The sequence below is a fragment of the Phyllostomus discolor genome, chromosome 2 (genome assembly GCF_004126475.2).
Source record: "Phyllostomus discolor isolate MPI-MPIP mPhyDis1 chromosome 2, mPhyDis1.pri.v3, whole genome shotgun sequence".
Taxonomy (NCBI): domain Eukaryota; kingdom Metazoa; phylum Chordata; class Mammalia; order Chiroptera; family Phyllostomidae; genus Phyllostomus; species Phyllostomus discolor.
Window position 1 is genome coordinate 103,868,995 of NC_040904.2, and position 18,231 is coordinate 103,887,225.

At 47.2% G+C, this 18,231-nt stretch overlaps 1 protein-coding gene across 8 annotated transcripts in view; it reads left to right on the plus strand.

The window, feature by feature from the left end:
- The window catches only part of KALRN (kalirin RhoGEF kinase), a 701,923-nt gene that overhangs the window by 675,975 nt on the left and 7,717 nt on the right, over positions 1–18,231 (plus strand). For all 8 annotated transcript variants that reach the window (XM_036018207.1, XM_036018206.1, XM_028504792.2 and 5 more), the window contains 7 exons: positions 2,086–2,113; positions 2,610–2,781; positions 4,414–4,535; positions 5,384–5,515; positions 6,920–7,084; positions 8,966–9,044; positions 15,020–15,220. In XM_036018207.1, the coding sequence (XP_035874100.1) occupies positions 2,086–2,113; positions 2,610–2,781; positions 4,414–4,535; positions 5,384–5,515; positions 6,920–7,084; positions 8,966–9,044; positions 15,020–15,220 (899 nt within the window). The remainder of the gene's footprint in view (positions 1–2,085; positions 2,114–2,609; positions 2,782–4,413; positions 4,536–5,383; positions 5,516–6,919; positions 7,085–8,965; positions 9,045–15,019; positions 15,221–18,231) is intronic.

Genomic DNA, 18,231 nt, shown 5'->3' on the forward strand with positions numbered 1-18,231 from the left:
ACCTAAGGCAGGTGCAGCGCCACCTACAAGCGACGGGGTGGAGCGAAGCCCACCACGTTTGGGTAGTCCTCCACCACGTCTCCTCACTTAGGGGTCTCTTAGGTGTGGGAGAGGCAGCAACTGTTTCCAGATGCCCCCACGCCTCCCCACCCCACCTCAGAAAAGCCTCAGGGTCAGGAAGCTGGTTCATCTGAGATCTGCCCCCTTGGATGGAAGGGGACTTCAGGAGCTTTCCTCAAGCCTGAGGCAGCTTTCAAAACTCTCGATGCCTGGATCGCCTTTGCACTAAATAAACAGAATCTCTGGGCATGAGGCCCAGGTGTTGGTCTCTTTGTATTTTTTTCTTTTTTAAATTCAACTTTTTTTTACATTTTAATTGTTGTTCAGGTACAGTTTTCTGTCTTTTAATCCCATCCCAGCCCACCCTCCCCACCTCCCTCCCACTTCCACCCCCCCCCCCCCAGTCTCTTTGTATTTTTAAAGCTTTAAAGCTGCCTGGGTAAAAGACTGACAACCACCGATTTAAAGGAAGGCAGCCAGTGGTGTGAGCAGCCTTTAGAGAGGAGTCCTGAGACAACGGGGCACGGCAGGAGTGCTCCGCCGCCACCTGCGGGAAACACCCGGGCGGCGCACATGGGAAGCGGTCTGCAGAGGGGGGCCCACAGGAGGAAATAGCGTCTTTGTTCCAAAGGGTTCCGGTGGGTCCCCAAGTGAGGGAAGAATGCACAGAAACCATGTTTGCGGATGAAGTAAATACAGGGAGCTAACTGTGGGTGCCCCAAAGGGCTATCTGAAAGGCACACGAGCTTTCTGGCTTCATTATGAAGGAAAGAAGAATTTTGCAGGATAATTTGTCAGAGATAAACCACTGTAACAACAGGTTGCCTAGCCTAAGGGAGATGACTAGAATTAGACAATCTTTCTTTATGTAATTAGCCACTGAAGGCTTGTTACTCGTCAAGCACAGTGCTAAGCACTTGACATGCATTATTTCATTTAATCTTTGTGATAACATTTTGTACCGAGTATTATTTATTCCCATTTTATAGTAGAGGAAATCGATGCTAATGATTTTCAAGTAATCAGCATGCAATCACATTAAATAGGAGAGGTGAGCCCAGCCTCTCTCTGACTGCAAAGCCCATGGTTTGCTCACTCTGCCAGGTTCCAGCCAGACTTGCGTGATTAGAGGTAACACCAAGTTAGGAGGAAAATCAAGGCTTCCATCCTCCTGAGGAGTGGTGACTTTTCAGCATGACCCACTGGCCGGAAGGCGCTTCCTTCTGTGAAGATGCGTGGTGTGAGATGGCGGCCAGCACGCTGTGCAGAGAGCTCCAGCAATGCCTCTGCCGCCCAACCATGGTGTGTGTGTGTGTGTGTGCAACCACACAGGTCACCCAGGTGGTCTACATCTCTGTTTCCACACCTGTGCTGCCAAAAGGGCTGGAGCCACTGAATCAATGGTTTTCAAGTTGCCCTGTGGAGGCCTGGGGGACAGGAGACAGTGCTGGGGACAGGGTAGGGGGCACAATCATTTCCCCTTCAACCAGGCAAGCTCTGCCTTTAGCTGCTTCCCGAGATGTTTCCCTGACTGAGGGGAGTGGGTACATTCAGAAGGAAACCACTAGGTTAGTGGTGAGTGATGAATGGCAATGACCCTTCCAATCTGATAAATGTCAGGTCCTCTGTTTCTGAAAATTCATGGTGCTGGGAAGAATCAGTACCATCACACTTGGGCGGATGTTGAACAGGGTGGGCGGAAGAATGGCCTTTTGTGCGTGTGGCAGGGAAGAAGGGCCACGGAGGCAAAAGAGGACAAAAAGCCCAGCACGGCCAACAGAGCTCACACTCAGGGGAACCCGCCACTTGGAGTGCATGTGACCCACCAGAGCAGACAGGAGAGCAACCAGGCACCCTCTTTGTCGCCGTGGGGGTGGGGGGCCAGGGGGTCACAAACAGCAGAGGAGGCTGGGCTCTGGGCTTCATCCCCCCTGTTTGCACTTCTTACTCAGTAGAGTAAAAGTCTCCTGTTCTCTTTTAGGAGGTTAGGATTTAAGCAATCTTCTGTTTCTTTGTGTTTTTCAGATCTTAAATCCAAATTTCATCCAAGAAGGTGAGTTTAAAAAGTGGTAGAGTTGAGAACACGGGGTGTGGCTAAATAACCAGGGCAAACCCAGCGCTGAGCAGGAGCCTTGAGGCCAGCTTGGGGCGGCTCGGTGCGCACCGCCAGGGGGCGTGCTGGCGATGCACTGTGAGGTGGAAAGGCCGCAGAGTCCATTTGCCCAGGGGGTTCAATTTACATAAGAACCTGTGTGTTGAATTACAACCTGAAAGGGTATTTACCAGAACGTTCACAATAGTCACCTCTGGATCATGGCATAGCGGAGCTTTTTCTTCTCTCTGCTCATCTGTGTTTCCTGATTTGTCTGCAGTAAACATTTACTACCTTTAAAATACTTTTTCATTGGACACGGCTTAACCAACAGTGTTAAGCTGAAGGTTATTTGAATTGTTACACACCATAAGTGGGGAATGAGAGTAACGTGCTATAAAATGACTGTTTTATTCTAAGTCCTGACTGATGTGAATTTATGTCAATTTAACCACAGTGGCCCCAGAATTCCTTGTGCCCTTAGTGGATGTGACCTGCTTGCTTGGGGACACAGTGACACTGCAGTGCAAAGTCTGTGGGCGACCAAAGCCCACCATCACCTGGAAGGGTCCAGACCAGAGCATCCTTGACACTGACAGCAGCTCAGCCACATACAGCCTGTCCTCCTGGTGAGCAGCCCACCCCCTCCGCACCCGCAGCGTGTTAGTGCAACGCCCAGAGGCGCTGGGACACATCTCTGTTCCCGTGATTTAGTTTCTCCCAGAGAAGAGCTGCCCTGGAGCCTATTCCAGAGCAAACGCTTGGCCTTGACTGGGAGAAAGACCGCATCAAAAACTGTGGGTGGCTCACGGCCACTCGCTCTGACCACACGGCGGCGGTCCCCAGGCCGCGAGCTCAGCACGCCTCAGCCTGAGGGACACACGGGCCGTGACCAGCATGCACTCACTTGTTGCTCAGCATTGTGCAGACATACTGAGGGTCAGAAAGGACGGTTCAGAAAGACTGCACCCTGCACCCACATTAAACAAAGAAGGACACACACGAACCTTCTCTCTCTCAGGTCAAGCCTGAGCCATCCTTTTGAAGAGCCCTGACAGTCACTGACTTACCTTCAGCCTATTTAACTGTCTTTCCCTAAGGATTCCCAAAATAACATCTATGTCAGACGTGAGGAGGCTGCAGACCTGTGGTAGGAAAGTGATCCTCATGTCTGGATGCCCCAGTGTTCTCTGTGCACCTCGGGATCCTGGGAAACAGTGATGCAATCAGTATTTAGCTCTCCCACCAGCCTGAGAACAATTGTCTTACCAGAAAAGACAATAACCCACTCCAAAATGTATAACAGAAAACAGAAAATCCAGCCACAGCATGCTTCTGGGCAAAAAGGGTGTTTAACAAAACTTGGCTGACTGCCTCCCAGTCATCCCGTTAATATTTATTGCTACTAAGTGTGAGCTTTACTGTGGACTACTGCTTGCAGTGCAGAGCAGTAACAAGCCCTAACGCTTCTTAAGAAACATCTGCAGGAGAAACACCTAAGATCCGGACTCTCATCCACTAACTTAACATTGGTGGATGTACAATAAAGGGTGTCACTGTGAAGCCTCCCTGCCCAGGCCCTAGAATACCAGCGAGCCCAAGGAGGTGAGGGGAGGGTCAGTGTTCTGTGTGGATCTTGAGGGTCACCGCTGTGTCACAACCGGTGGGGGGTGAGCAGGGCTGACGGGGCCTCTGCGCTGGGCCCCTTCCGAGCAGCCCATCCTGAGCGAGTTCCAGACCCCCAACTGGGACTGCCAAGACAGCCACCGTTTAGTGGAGGAATTTGCTCTTTATTTAATTCACTTAATTTTTGGAGGGTTCCACTGTTAGAACCTGAAATGCTTGCACACTTTCATTCTTTAGTCTTTCTTTCTTTCTTTTTTCCCCCCATTCTTTCTTGATCTTTGCAACTGGAACTATTCAGAACAAAATTGCTGGTGGTAATTATACAAGTAATACTGTGAACAGTGCTTGTATTGGACTTTATAGATTTCAAACCGTGTTCTAATTCTTACCTCATTTTACTTTTTCTACCCCTATCCCTCATGTACAATGAGCTTGAGAAAGGGGCACAGCAAAAATTTTTGCTCCATAATTAAGGAAATGAGAATGTAGGGAGGCAAGGTGACCACCCGAGGTGTGTACAGACCGGGAGCTAGCCCCTGGGCCTGAGGACTCAGCTCTGGCACAGCAGATGCCAGCCCCTCACCTGTCCATTGTACCACTGCTGGAGTCTGAAGGCATCCTTTCCATGTCCCTAGTGATTCCGGGGAGATCACCCTGAAGATCTGTAATCTGATGCCCCAGGACAGTGGGATTTATACCTGCATCGCAACTAACGACCACGGGACCGCATCGACGTCCGCTGCGGTTAAAGTGCAAGGTACAGTCCTCTTTTTTAAGCACGTTTTATACTTGTTAAAATATTTGCTTTTATTGTCACAAGATACACGTAACATAAAATTCACCATCTGAACCAAATTTAACCGTACAGTTCAGTAGTGTGAGGTGTATTCACGCTGTGGAGTAACCAGCCTCTTCACTTCACCTCACAGAACTGAAACCCTGTGGCCTTTAAATACCGCCCCGCCTGGCCCAGCCCTGCTGTGCCCCCCGCCCCGAGGTCCCGTTTTCCTCCTCACTCTCTGCCTGTGTGTCAGTCAGATGTTTTCTGTGGGCATTACAGGGCTCCCCGAGACCTGGGCGGAGTGGGATCCGGGGAGCCATTGTGAAGGTCCCAAAGTAAGGTTTTAGCAGACGGGAACAGAATGAATTTTCAATAGGAGATTTCTATGTTCTCTCCACCTCCGACCAAGTTTCATCTCCCATGTGCCGAATTTAGCCCAAGGAAGAATTTCTTCTTTTTTGAAAAACTTTTATGTATTGATTTTAGAGAGAGGTGGTGGGGGGGGGGGAGATAAAGAGAAGAGAGAGAGGGAGGGAGAGGGAGGGAAGAGAGAGAGAGAGGTTGAGAGATTTGTTGTTCCACTTATTGATGCATTCATTGGTTGGTTGCTGTATGTGCCCTGACTAGGGATCAAACCCACAACCTTGGTGTATCAGGACGATGTTCTAATCAAGGAAGATTTTCTGACAGCAAGGTGTATCTCCCAGGTCATAGGAAAAATTTGAGATGCAGATTAGGTACTGTTTCCCAGGTGACATTCAACCCTGGTGTAAAATACCAAGTTCTGCAGAAATAGCACTTGACCCTAATTTCTGTCCCCGAAGGTGTTCCGGCAGCCCCTAACCGCCCCATTGCCCAGGAGAGAAGCTGCACCTCCGTGATTCTCCGCTGGCTGCCCCCGTCCAGCACAGGAAACTGCACTATTTCCGGTTACACCGTGGAGTACAGAGAGGAAGGTGGGCCATCTGGTTGTCTCCTCTTCCTTGTAAAGAGGGCCTTCAGACGCATGAAACTATTGGTCTCTGAGCCCTTTACCAGCTGGTCCTTCTTGTGTCTTCCAACTCAGCACAGCGCCACACTGCAGAGCCTTCTCGGATCCCATGCACCCAGCAGCGGTTTTTGACAAAGTGATGACTGGTGGCAGATTTCAGAGTGCCTTCATGTGCCCATCCCTGCCTAACGAGCCCAGTCCCGCAGGCAGAGACCTTCAGGCAGGTTCTGCAGATGAGGAGGCTGAGGTCTGAAGTACAGAAGCAGGAGGCTGAAGTTAGAGCCCAGGTCTCTAGTTGGCTCATTTGTGATCCTTCTCCCAAGAGTAACAACTAGGGGAGCAGGAACAGAGCTCTACCCTACCCCCACCCCCAGATAAAGCTGAGAGATCGATATATAGAGAGTACCTTTTTAAGCAAATTGTTCACTTTTTAAATCTGTGACGTTTACACGCTGAAAGCGCATGCATTTCTTCAGCAGTTGTAAGCAACTGAGCCTGACACCTACTTATAGAGAAGAATCAGCTAAAATGATAAGCTGCCAGGCAGCTGATTGCTAATAACACATCTCTGAAGCACACGGCAAGTTGCACGAGGGAACTGAAAGCGATGCTTGCACCCAGAACCAAAATCATGTGTTCCTGCACAGTCCGTTCCTCCTACTATTTTAACTCTTCTTTCTCCTGGGGAAGTGCCGACGCTGTTCATTTCTGCTCTTTCTTGGGCTGTTCACTCTTGTGTCTCCCTACTCAGCACAAAGGCATCGATGCTGAGTGCACCAGCAGGGCTCACAGAGTCCATCTTCGCTTCAGCAGTGGGCAGTTGTCTTGTGAAAGTTGGTGGGGCTCTCTGAGTTCAGTTTCTTCACCTGTGCAGGAGACCTGGTCTCCTGACCTCACAGGGTCCCTGTGCGTCTCAGTGAGCGAGGGAAAAGAGAGGTTTGTGTGAGGACGCCTCCCGCAGCGTTTTACAGGCGCATGGCGCTCAGTACATGCTCAATTCTGGTTTGCTTCGATTTCCAAATGCAGCTTCTCAGTTTTGTTGTTACTTTCTGTTTTCATGGCCTTATTCAAAACTGTCCCATGTTCCTCTGTAACTTCTGTGAGGTCTGCGTGTCTTCCCAGGCTCACAGGTGCATGCTGGAAATGGCTGCGGCCCCTGCCCCCACACCCGCTGTGGTGTGTTCCAGTGTTGGGGAAGGCAAGCCCGAACCTGCCACAGGCGGCCCGCAGGCTTTCAGAGCTCCACACGCGGCCACAACTGTCCCTCGCATGGAATGTGTCAATTTTCCTTTCTTTGTTTGCTGAAGGTCTCTGAAACAATGTCCCTCTGGCTTTTTTTCTTTCTCTCTCCTTGGAAATTGCACACTAGGTTCCCAGGCCTGGCAGCAGTCGGTGGCTTCGACCTTGGACACTTACCTTGTCATTGAAGACCTCAGTCCCGGGAGTCCTTACCAGTTCCGCGTCAGTGCCAGTAACCCCTGGGGGATCAGCCTTCCCAGTGAGCCCTCGGAGTTTGTGAGACTTCCAGAATACGGTGAGCTCTAGGCATACCCAGGACCCCAGGCAGTGGAGGCGAGGCGCCTGGTCAGTGGCCGCACAGTCAGTGCCAGCACTGTCTGTTCATCAGTGTGTCAGCTGCCATGGAACAGGTGGCCTGGATTTGCTCAGTGGCCTCAGTCAAATAACATTTCAGAGGCCTGGCAAAAAGTATCCCCATAAAGTGTGATTTCAGGTGTCTTGGGGCAAGAGTTAGATCTGCTACCTGTGTGTAGCCTGGGCCAGCCAGGCTCCCTGGGCACCAGGCATGTCCCCAGGGACCGAGGCGCAGGCAGACGCCGAGAGTCACACGGGTGCTCACTGCCCCTCCTCTGAGAGGAAACACCACAACCCTCCTCTCCCCTGGGAGCCCCTGCCAGGCATACATGCACCGCACAGTATTAGAGGACACCCCCCCTTCTGCCCCCTCGACTCACCAATGTAAAATGGGGAGAGGAAAGGAACCTGGTTGAAGGGGCTATCATTTCCCCAGTCTCTTACCCTCCCAGAATACACTTTTAGGTGGGTGTGCCAAATCCTTAACGAAGATACACACATGACCAGCTACACGGGAGTATTGTACAAACGAGGCTCCTGTTTCGCCCACCTCTCCACTCTCTCACCAAGCCCCCTTGGTCCCCAGGACATTTTGAGAGAGGACACTTGTTAGCCCACAGAAAGCTTCGAGAAGTGAGGTTTCTGGCAGTGCAAGGGAGTGGACAGTGTGTGTCAGGAGGACAAGGGAGATTACTGCACTTAAAAGCCAATGAGTCTATGTCTCTTTGGGTTAAGAGAATCCCAGAGCCTAAAGAGGGGCTCCAGAAACCTTCCAGGGTCTCAGACCACAGCCCCGCCCCCACTGGCTCAGCACCCTCCCAATGGCTTTGTTCCAGTGGGGGGTGGGGCCGTGACTCACTGGGATACCCTGGCCTTGGGTCTCTGTTTCCTCCGATTGTAGTGCGGATGGGTACCTTCAGCCTCAGCTGGGCTTGGGCAGCCCCAGGTGACCGGGGTCGGAAGAGCTGTGCTGCTGGCTTGGTCCTCTCCTCCCGAGCCCCACTTAGGGGTGGCCCTGCTCACGGTTTGCTCCTTGTCAGCCTTGGTCCCCAGAGAAAACCCGCAGATAGGAATGTGCGTGCTTGCGTGGGTCATCGCCTAAAGGAATGCTGCAGAGATTCTACTTGGGCATGTGTTTTGGGTTAAGGTAAATAACTCCATAAACGGGATAAGCTCATTAGTGCCTGAGACCAGGAGGTGAGAAAGAGAAGTCTTTAGACCCTTTGGAGCACAGTCCTTTCCCTCGTCCTTTCCCGCTTTGTGACCTTCCCCAGCCCCTTGACCACGCCCACCCACAGCCCTGACTCTCACCGGCCTGTCTGGTCTTCAGCATGGTTTTCACTCTCCCTTTTAATTTTTTTTATCCTCACCCAAGGACATTTATTTTCTTTGCATTTAGAAAGAAGGGAAAAAGGGCAGGGAGGGAGAGAAAGAGAAACATCAATATAACAGGGAAATATTGAATGGTTGCCTCTCGTGGGCTCCCTGCCCAGGGATTGGACAACGCTCCAACCATTTGGGCCACACAAGCCAGGACTTCCTTTTAATTTTTTCTGCAAAATACTTATCTGTAAAATATCCTGAACTTACATTCCTGACTCCTTGAGTCATTGTGTTGCCGTAGGTGGCACAGGGAGTTACTTCAGTTTTTCCTTGGATCATAGTTTTTAAATGAGAATGGCAGAGAATCGTGGTGTTTTCCCACTGAGTGAGACTCCGTATTTAGTCCTGATTTGGGGTTATGCTGGAGCTTTTCTGCTAACCTTTTTGTTACTCTGTGTGACTTCCTCAATGTCATAAATGGGTTCTCTCTCTTCCGAAGATGCTGCTGCTGATGGGGCCACCATTTCCTGGAAGGAAAACTTTGATTCGGCTTACACTGAGCTGAATGAAATCGGAAGGTAATGACCCTGTTTTCCAGTCCTTCATTCGTGAGCACTCAACACCACACCAGAAGAACAACCTGCTTTTATTATGTGTTTTTTTTACTAAGTGCATTCTCCCTACACTAGGAAAAACGAGAACACTTACATGTATTTTCTGTTGTCCTTTCTCTAACTTCTGAAGTTGGAGGCTTCCCTCATCAACTCCCAGCCTTTCTTCTTTTCTGGTATGAGAATTGAAGGCTCACCCTTTTCTTCAAAGAACAATTTTAGCTACATCTCAGTTGCTATGTGGCATTTTCATTTTCATTCAGTTCTAAGTATTTTTCCTTCACCTAGTATTTTTTCTTTGATACAATAGAAATATGTTTTAAAATTCTAAATGTATGAGGTTTTTGCAATTATCTTCTTGTTACTGATTCTACATTGCACCGTGATTGAAGAAGTTGGTCTACATGACGCTGACCCTTTGCTGCTGGGGACACTTGCTTTAGGAGTAGTATGTGGTCGGATTTTGTTAGAAGTTTCACGTGTTCCCACGAAGGGCTGTGTAGTCACTAATTGTTGGGTGCAGATCTTTGTGGGTGGACATGCAGCAAGCCCAGTGTTTTGTGGACATTTCTAGTCCAAGCACTCGCGCTCTCTCTCTCTCTTTGTATTTTGGTTATAAAAGTGTGTCCTCGAAAACAAAAAGGATAAAAGTATGACTTTTAAAAGAATAGTGAAAACATGCATCACCTGTCCCATAAAACAGTTGATGGAAAGGAACAAAAAGGGGGCTGTCCCCGTGTGTGCAGTAGCCTCCAGGTGGTCTCAGTGAGGAATGTGGGCGGGGTCTTGGAAGTCACCAGCCGCCCTGGGTGTGTGAAGAGAAGAACACGGTTGGCAGCATCTCCATCTCCAATGGGCATCCCTCAGCGGAGTACAGAATCTCCTAAGCAGGTGGCTGTGACAGAGTAGAAAGAGCCCAGGTGTTTGTTGGTCCCATTTTTTAGGCAGTAGTCACAACGTAAATCACTGCCTTCACTGTAGCACCTTTCACCACCACCAACAACAACACCCAAAACACAACAACCTCAGCCCTCCTTTGCCATCTTCTTTGTGTAGACACAAGCCCGACAGACACTTATGTGGTGTTGATGATGATTAGATGATTATTGAGCATCTATAGTGTTCCAGACACCGGGCAGATATTATATAAAAGTTACTTAACCCAATTCTGTTACACGGTGTTTGAGTAGATTTACGGTAGCTGTAAACTCAGTCTGAAGGGTTAAGTAGCTTCCTTGAGGTCTGAGGTCCAGGATTCAAGCCCTGGGCCCTCTGACCCTGAGCCTGTGCTTGATTACTCTAAAATATTGTTTTGCATCACAACAACTTTTGTGATACATAAGCAGTAGTCATTAACATCTAGTTTTCTCCACAATACTGAAGTTTATGAAGCTAGATAAGATTCTCCTCGTGAGCAGGTCAACCTGCTTTCATCTCCTGGATGCCCCAGGTAATGCCTCTCCCACACAGAATCTGCTGTGGACAGCCATAGGCTGAAGTGTGTTTCAGCTGGAAGAGATGGGTGTTTGGATATTCCTCAAAGAGGAGATCAATGTTCTGATCTGTCCAAAGCAAGCAGTGGCTTTTCAAAAATTACATCTCCAACAACCTGAAATTTTTCCTCTCTCCCTAATTGGTCCTTACATTTTCAGAAGATCCTTTAAACCAGGGGTGTCAAACTCATTTTCACCGGGGCCACATCAGCCTCGTGGTGGCCTTCAAGGGGCCGGATGTCATTTCAACTCCTTAACAGTTAAGAAGTAGTTACATTTACACAGTCCTAAAATTATTTCAGCCCTTTGAAAACAAAGGATTTTTTAAAGCAGACACATAAACATGAGGACATTAGAAGAAGTGACAACAACAATAAACTATCAGAAGCAGCAAAAACAGGTTGAAAGAGTGGCAAATAACCTGGGAAACCTGAGAAAACTCAATTCAAGTCAGTTGTGGGGGCAAGTGAGAGTCACAATAAGAGACAGCAGAATTCCCCAGAGGCTCCGGTCCTGGCAGCACCCAGAGCCTCTGGAAATAGGTGTGAAGAGGATGCCCCTCATTGGCAGGATTGGCTGAATTCTGTGTGAGGAAAAGTTGCAGCTCAAATCTCCTCCTGCGCCTCAGGCAGCTGCACAATTATCCTTCCCCACCCAGGAAAAGGCTAGGTAGGGGCTTACTCTCCTGGAAAGAGTACAGCAGAGGGCCTCTGTTCTCAAGCTCACCAGCACCGCGGAGGGCAGCAGAGCCCTGCCCCAAACAGGCCAATTAGGAGACTACGTGCCCACCGGATGCTGAGGGGCCCCTCTCTCCTCCACTCTCAGAGCTTTCAAGCAGCTTTTTAGTCCCCACTTCTTAAAATGAGCCAACTTCCCACACTAGCCAAGATGGAGTAAACCCCTTGTAGCTGTCTCTGTTCTCTCTCACTGACCTCAACCAGAATCCCAGGGGTGGGATGCAAAAAGCAGCTATGTGAGAATTCTGAGAAAAAAACAGTAGCAGGGAGATTGGGGAAGGAAGTCAAAGCTTGACAAAAAATGAAAATAGTGGCTGTGAGTTTTCTGTTTGTTTTTTTCTCCTTTGACCCAAGGGTGGGCCAAATCCGGACACTACAGCCCACACAGAGACGGAGCACCCCAAGACAGATCTGTCTTTCTGGCCAAAAGACAGGGCAAGGGGGGCCCTTTGAGCTGAAAAGAGCAGGGAGCCTCCCCTGGTCCCTCCTTCTCTCTCTCACTGCTTTGCCCCAAGGGCATGCATGCAAAACCACAGTTTAGTGAAGTGGGGAGCTGAAACTCTCAGGCAATCCCGTCTTTTTGGCCAGAAGAACAATAGGAGGGGGCCCGTGGGAACCAGGGAATGTGGGGGAAATCTCAGTGAGGGACAGAACAAAAGGTTAGGAGTTATAATGCTTTGGACATCGACAGTTAACATCATCAATTATACTAGAAATCAGAAAGCAAGGGAATAATTCCTTTAAAATTGTAAATGAATTTTTCCACCTAGAATTATACTCAGCAAAACTAACAATCAAGTATATAGGTAGAATAAGCACACTTCAAGTATGCAAGTCTCAAACAACTAATTTTCCCATGCACTCTTTGTCAGAAATGATTGAAAAGTGCATTCTGCCACAAAAAGGAAAAATATTCATAGTTTGCTAGAGGTTCAGTTGTAAATAGCACTGACATAGTTCCAAGAATATAAACACTAAAATGGATTACAGTATAGTTCTGTTGGGAGACGGGGTGGGAAAGTGGCTATGAGGTGGAGACAGAGGGAGGGAAGTCACTGAAGTCACACCTTTCATACTGGGATGTCAACAGATAATAAGTAAAATTGGAAAAAATCAAAATGTAGTCACACAAAACATACCACATTTAGAGTCATAGAAGTAGATACCTAAATCAGCTAAAATATATTAAACTTGTATATTAAACTGCTTCTCAGGAGGAAGATGGGGATGGGTGGGATGATGGGATGCTTTTGTTTTCAAACCTTGCAAGACTAAATGACTAAAGCGTGGAGGTGCGTAATGTTGATACACACAAATTAAGATTAAGGTAGCAGTGCTTTGTCAGGGCCATGCAGTTCAGGAGACCTTGCTCGGCATTCACATTCCTCTGGAAACACTGACTTATAATAATCAAACTCACGAGAGTACAGTTAAAAGTCAGAATGACTGTTTATTAATTCATGACATAAAATAGAACTTCCGTTCTGACCAAATATTTGTTCATTATGCCAAGAATGATGTCTGGTACAAAATAGGCATTGAATTAACATTTGCCTGATACTTGTTTTATTGATTAGCACATTCTGTCTTTTGGAGAAAATCTATAGAAAAAAAAAAAAACTACTGTCAAAAAGTTGCTCAGAGACCACAGAGCCAAGTCAGGGAGCCAGCCCTGGTCACGATGTCTGGTGCATCCACTTCTGCTGTGGGCAGAAGCTGCTCTTCAGACCCTGCACTCCTCCGCTCCTGAGTTAGGGCTCCTCTGGACAGGCCTCGCTGGCACTGGCTTGTCACCTTTTTGACCCTCCCTTTCTCTGCTTCCATGCTGATCAGCCCACCCCTTTCTACCGTCTCTCACTCCCTTCCATAGGGCTACAGCTGAGTCTGGGAACATTTTATTTTAGGTGCAGTTAATTTTCCTAGATGTAAAGATGGAATGGTGGTTACATACATGTTCAATGTCCTTGTCAATTAAAGATGCAAACTGAAGTTTAATAAATGAAATAACATGATGTCTGGATTTTGCCTAAAACACTTCAAAAAAAGCAGAAGGCAGGGAAGGAATGAATGGAATTGGGTTGGCAAAATGTTGATAATTATTGAAGCTGGCTGTTAGGTGCATAGAGCATCTATTACAGCATTCTCTCTACTGTTGTGTAAATTAGACATTTTTCATTGAGAGTAGGCCTGCGAATCAAAGCATCGCCGGTTTGATTCCCAGTCAGGGCACACGCCTGTGTTCCAGACCAGGTCTCTAGTGGCAGGTGTGCTAGAGGCAACCACACGTTGATGTTTCTCTCCCTCTCTTTCTCCCTCCCTTCCCCTCTCTCTAAAACAAATAAATAAAATCTTTAAAATAAATAAATAAATAAATAAATAAAATTAAACTAAAAATAACCTCTTTAAAAATTTTTTTGAAATTATCACAAGTAGAATTCCTCCTTTTTTTAATATTGTTACTATCGTTACTGTAGTATTTTATAGAAATACATTCTGTTTAGAAAAGAAAACTGAACCTGTGCTTGATGTTCCACAATGACAGAAAAATATATTGACTAAAAAATGCTATTAGTTTTTATGCATGTCAAAGAATCCTGAAATGCAGAGGAAGGAAAAATGGTGGATGATAACATTATAATTACAACTACAGCCCTGGCTGGTATGGCTCAGTGGATTGAGTGCTGGCCTTTGACCCAAAGGGTCAGAGGTTCGATTGCCAGTCAGGGTACATGCCTGGACTGTGGGCCACATCCCTGGTTGGGGGCAAACGAGAGGCAGCAGATCAATGTTTCTCTCACACATCGCTGTTTCTCTTCTTCTCTTTTTCCCTCCCTTCCCCTCTCTCTAAAAGTAAGTAAATAAAATCTTTTTTAAAAATACAGTAGTACCCCCTGGCTGGTGTAGCTCAGTGGACTGAGCACAGGCTGTGAACCAAAGTATCGCAGGTTCGATTCCCAGTCAGGATACATGCCTGGCTTGCAGGCCATAACCCCCAGCAACCGCACATTGATGTTTCTCTCTCTCTCTCTTTCTCCCTCCCTTCCCTCTCTGAAAATAAATAAATAAAATTCTAAAAAAAAAAATACAGTAGTACCCCCTTTTATCCATGGTTTTACTTTTCACAATTTCAGTTACTTATGGTCCACTGTGGTCTGAAAATATCAAATGGAAAATTCCAGAAGTAAAGAATTTGTAAGTTTTAAATTGTGCGTTGTTCTGGGTAGCTTGACGAGATCTTGTGCCACCCCACACTGCCCCACGCAGGTTGTGAGCCACCCCTCTGTCCGGCATGTCCACTCCGAGCCCACTCCCTGCAATGTAGCTGCCATCACAGTTACCAGGTCAGCTGTCGAGGCGGCAAAGCGTGTGCTCCCATCACCCTTATTTTACTAATGTCCTCACAGCACAAGAGCAGTAATGCTGACAATTCAGAAATGCCTGAGAGAAGCCATAAAGCGTTTCCTTTAAGTGAAAAGGAGAAAAACATTGTATGTGTAGGCTTCAGTGCTTTCTGCGGTTTCAGCATCTACTGAGGGTCTTGGAGCATACGCCTCTGGGTGGGCAAGGGATGGCTACTGTACAGGAAAATAGAACTCCTAATAAAATGTTACTATTTGACCACTTCAGAGAAAATGTCATACATCCTGAGTAAAGTAATGACTATTTGATTAATGAATCTTTAACAAAATGCTTTCTCCCTTTGGTTTTCCAGAGGCCGTTTCTCCATCGTAAAGAAGTGCATTCACAAAGCTACCCGCAAAGATGTTGCTGTGAAATTTGTTAGCAAAAAAATGAAGAAAAAAGAGCAGGCTGCCCACGAGGCTGCCCTGCTCCAGCACCTGCAGCACCCACAGTATGTCACCCTCCACGACACCTACGAGTCTCCCACGTCCTACATCCTGATTCTGGAGCTGTGAGTACGGGGTCATCCCTCTGAGGTGGGCCCCTGCTGTAGGGCTCAGTTGCTAGCAGTTCTGTCCAATGCAGTGTCTCATAGTTTCCAAAGAGCTGTGTGTCACATGCACTCTGCCCTCCATTTTATAAAAATGTTATTCTTATTTTATAGATTAGAAAATCAAGGATGAGGAAGATCCTTAAAACTAGGAATTGGAAAAGCTGGGACTTGAACCTGCATTTGTCTCACTCCAGTTTTCATCTTCTTTCTGTTATGGACCTTTGAGCTGGGCAGTTGAGGAAAAGCTTTTGACAGTAGACTTACTGACGGGGGGGTGGGGGCATGGAGTTGGGATGAAAGGGAGGGGCTTGCATGTCAACCCACTGTCATCTACCAACTGGGAGATCCTCTGGGGCACAACCTTACCTTCAGAACATTCCACTCATTCCAGAGTTTCTAGGGACTCAGGCAACCATGTAGTTGGCCCTGGTTGCCCCCAGGACACATCAGATAAAGCAGTAAGTTCACATTCTTCTCACGACTACACCAAGCTAAGACCAGAGGACATGCTCTGTGGTTTAGAGAGATTTTACACAGACTAAAGAAGCATTTTCAGAAGTACTGAGCCCTCCCAGGAAGGTTATCAGATTGGTGCTGATGAGGCCCTGGGCCTGGAGAGGAGACAGATATTTGCACCAAGACCAATGCCATGCAAGTCTTCACTAGGACCCTCATTCCATAAAGAAGCACCTCCATTCATAGCTTCGCAATGTCATTTTAATCTTGTTCTTATGTGCTTGTTAGTCTAGCTCAGCAATTTTCACTGGTGTGCTGCAAGAATTTTTAAAGCACGCAACACCCTGACTGGTGTGACTCAGTTGGTTAAGCGTTGTCCCACAAAGCAAAAGGTCTCCAGTTCAATTCTCAGTCAGGGCACATGCCCGGGTTGGGGCTGGTCCCAGTTGGGGCACATGTGGGAGGCAGCCAATTGATGTTTTTCTCCCTCTTTTTCTCCCTCCTTTCTTCTCTCTCTAAAAATAAATAAATAAAATCTTTTTAAAAACATGCCATACCTAACTACTGAGCCAAGAGCACTAACCTCTTTTCCCTTAGATTGTAAAATAAAAAATGACAACAACCAACAGAACAACAGCTATCCAGTATGAATGAATCAAAATTATACCTATGTTTTTTTCAGATCAGCAGAAAGTACATTTTTGGTGTGCTGCAGATTTTTAGTAATTAGTTTATGTATGCCCTGAGATGAGAAAGGTTAAAGTCACTGGTCTAGCTGTACATGTATGTGGGTCTTTGAAGAAGCGATTCATCATAACTTTATTTATGAGGAAAAGAAAAGCCAAAGTGCAAACATCTTAGGCTAAACTTTTAAACTGGTTGAAAAGAAATGGGAGGAGACAAAAACAACACTGTTAGTATTTGTAACTTTTCTGTGATCCGGATACAGCTGCATAGTAGCCAGTGCATGGTCACTTCGGACTTAACCAATACACTTAAAAACAGCCTTTCAGAACCTAACCTGTTTGTGGGGAGCTTCCCAACTCAAAAAGGTGTATTAACCTTTACCTTTGTTTACAAGTGACATCTTGCTGCACTTGACTGTACTTCCAATAAAAGGTATTGTCACGTGTGTACCAAAGTGGTACTGTAAACCAGGACCTTTGCCCCTTCAGATTTGCAGGCCAGCATTCCGAGGGAAGGTGTGAATCCCCAGGCTCTCAGTACAATGGGATGAAGACTGGGTGCTAATCCCCGTTCTGTGATTTGGAGCCAGTGTACTTAACTTCCTGGACCTCAGAGTCCTTATCTGTGAAGTCTGAAGAATTATTCCCGCTTCTCAGAGATGTTGCAGGGATTAAATTAGATGAATATTGGATTACACTAGTTTCAGCATTTACTGGGCACTCACTATGACCTGGGCCAGGGTGGGAGGAACAAAGACGAAAAAATAGTTCTTGACATTGAGGAGTTATAGGTGGAATGAAGAAGACCAACTGCTAATTTCAATATAGTATGGTAAGTGCATATTTTGCATTTACCCTCAGAGTAGAAGGGTGCTCTGAGAACATAGGAAGGGACTAGGTTGGACCTGAAGTTTAGGTAAGACTCGTGAGAGGCAGTTCCTGTGATAAATCTTGGTTACGCTGTGACTGTGTAGTTCCCTTTCTGTGGCCACCCAGTCAGTGGTAGAACTTTTTTCTACCAGGCAACTGAAGCAGACAACTGAGGTTCTGATCCTCTGGTCTATGGCAGGGCCTGGACATCTGTATTACCCAAGGGCTCTAAGGGTGAGTTTGGCAACTGAGACTTTTGGATCTCACAGCAGTGCTATTGTTAATGTCCCCTGTTAGTGCTCCAAGAAGCCCAGAGGGATGCATCAAACAAGCCCAATACAACTACACTCCATGTGCACCTCCCACACCCCAACCCTGGCAGAGACGGAGAAAAGAAGGCAATGCAGATTTTCATTGGTCCTAACCTTTGCTCCTGTCAAGGAAAGCAGAATAGACCAGTAGGAAGGAACAAGCTAGGGAAGAGACTGGAAACTTGGCCCAGGTTAGGGGTGGGGGCGGTTTTCAGCAGTGATTGGAAGTAGTTTCTGACTCTCGCTCAAGCTTCTCTGCCTGGGCATTTCCGGGGGGGGGGGGCTCTTTTTCACAGCCCCGTGCACCTTAGAGAGTAACTGTCTGACATGTGGTCACTCCTCGCTAAAGAGGACACAGGGCACCTGAAAGTAGCTGGCACTTATTGAGCTCTTACGCTTGCCACCAACTGTGTGTAAATGCCTCTGCTCACTTGACCCTTGCACGGTCTTCACAGGGAAGTGGGTAATTCAGATCAGGGTCTGCTGGGCTCCTCCTGCCTTGTCTCGCTAACAGTTTTTAAAGTTGGAAAATTGCTAAAAGGCAAAGCATTCAAAAAGGGGTCGAGAATGCCAAAGCTAAACTTTGCCTACTTTCGGTTTTTCCCCAATGAAAACTTGACAAATAAAAGCGATTCGGAAGACATAG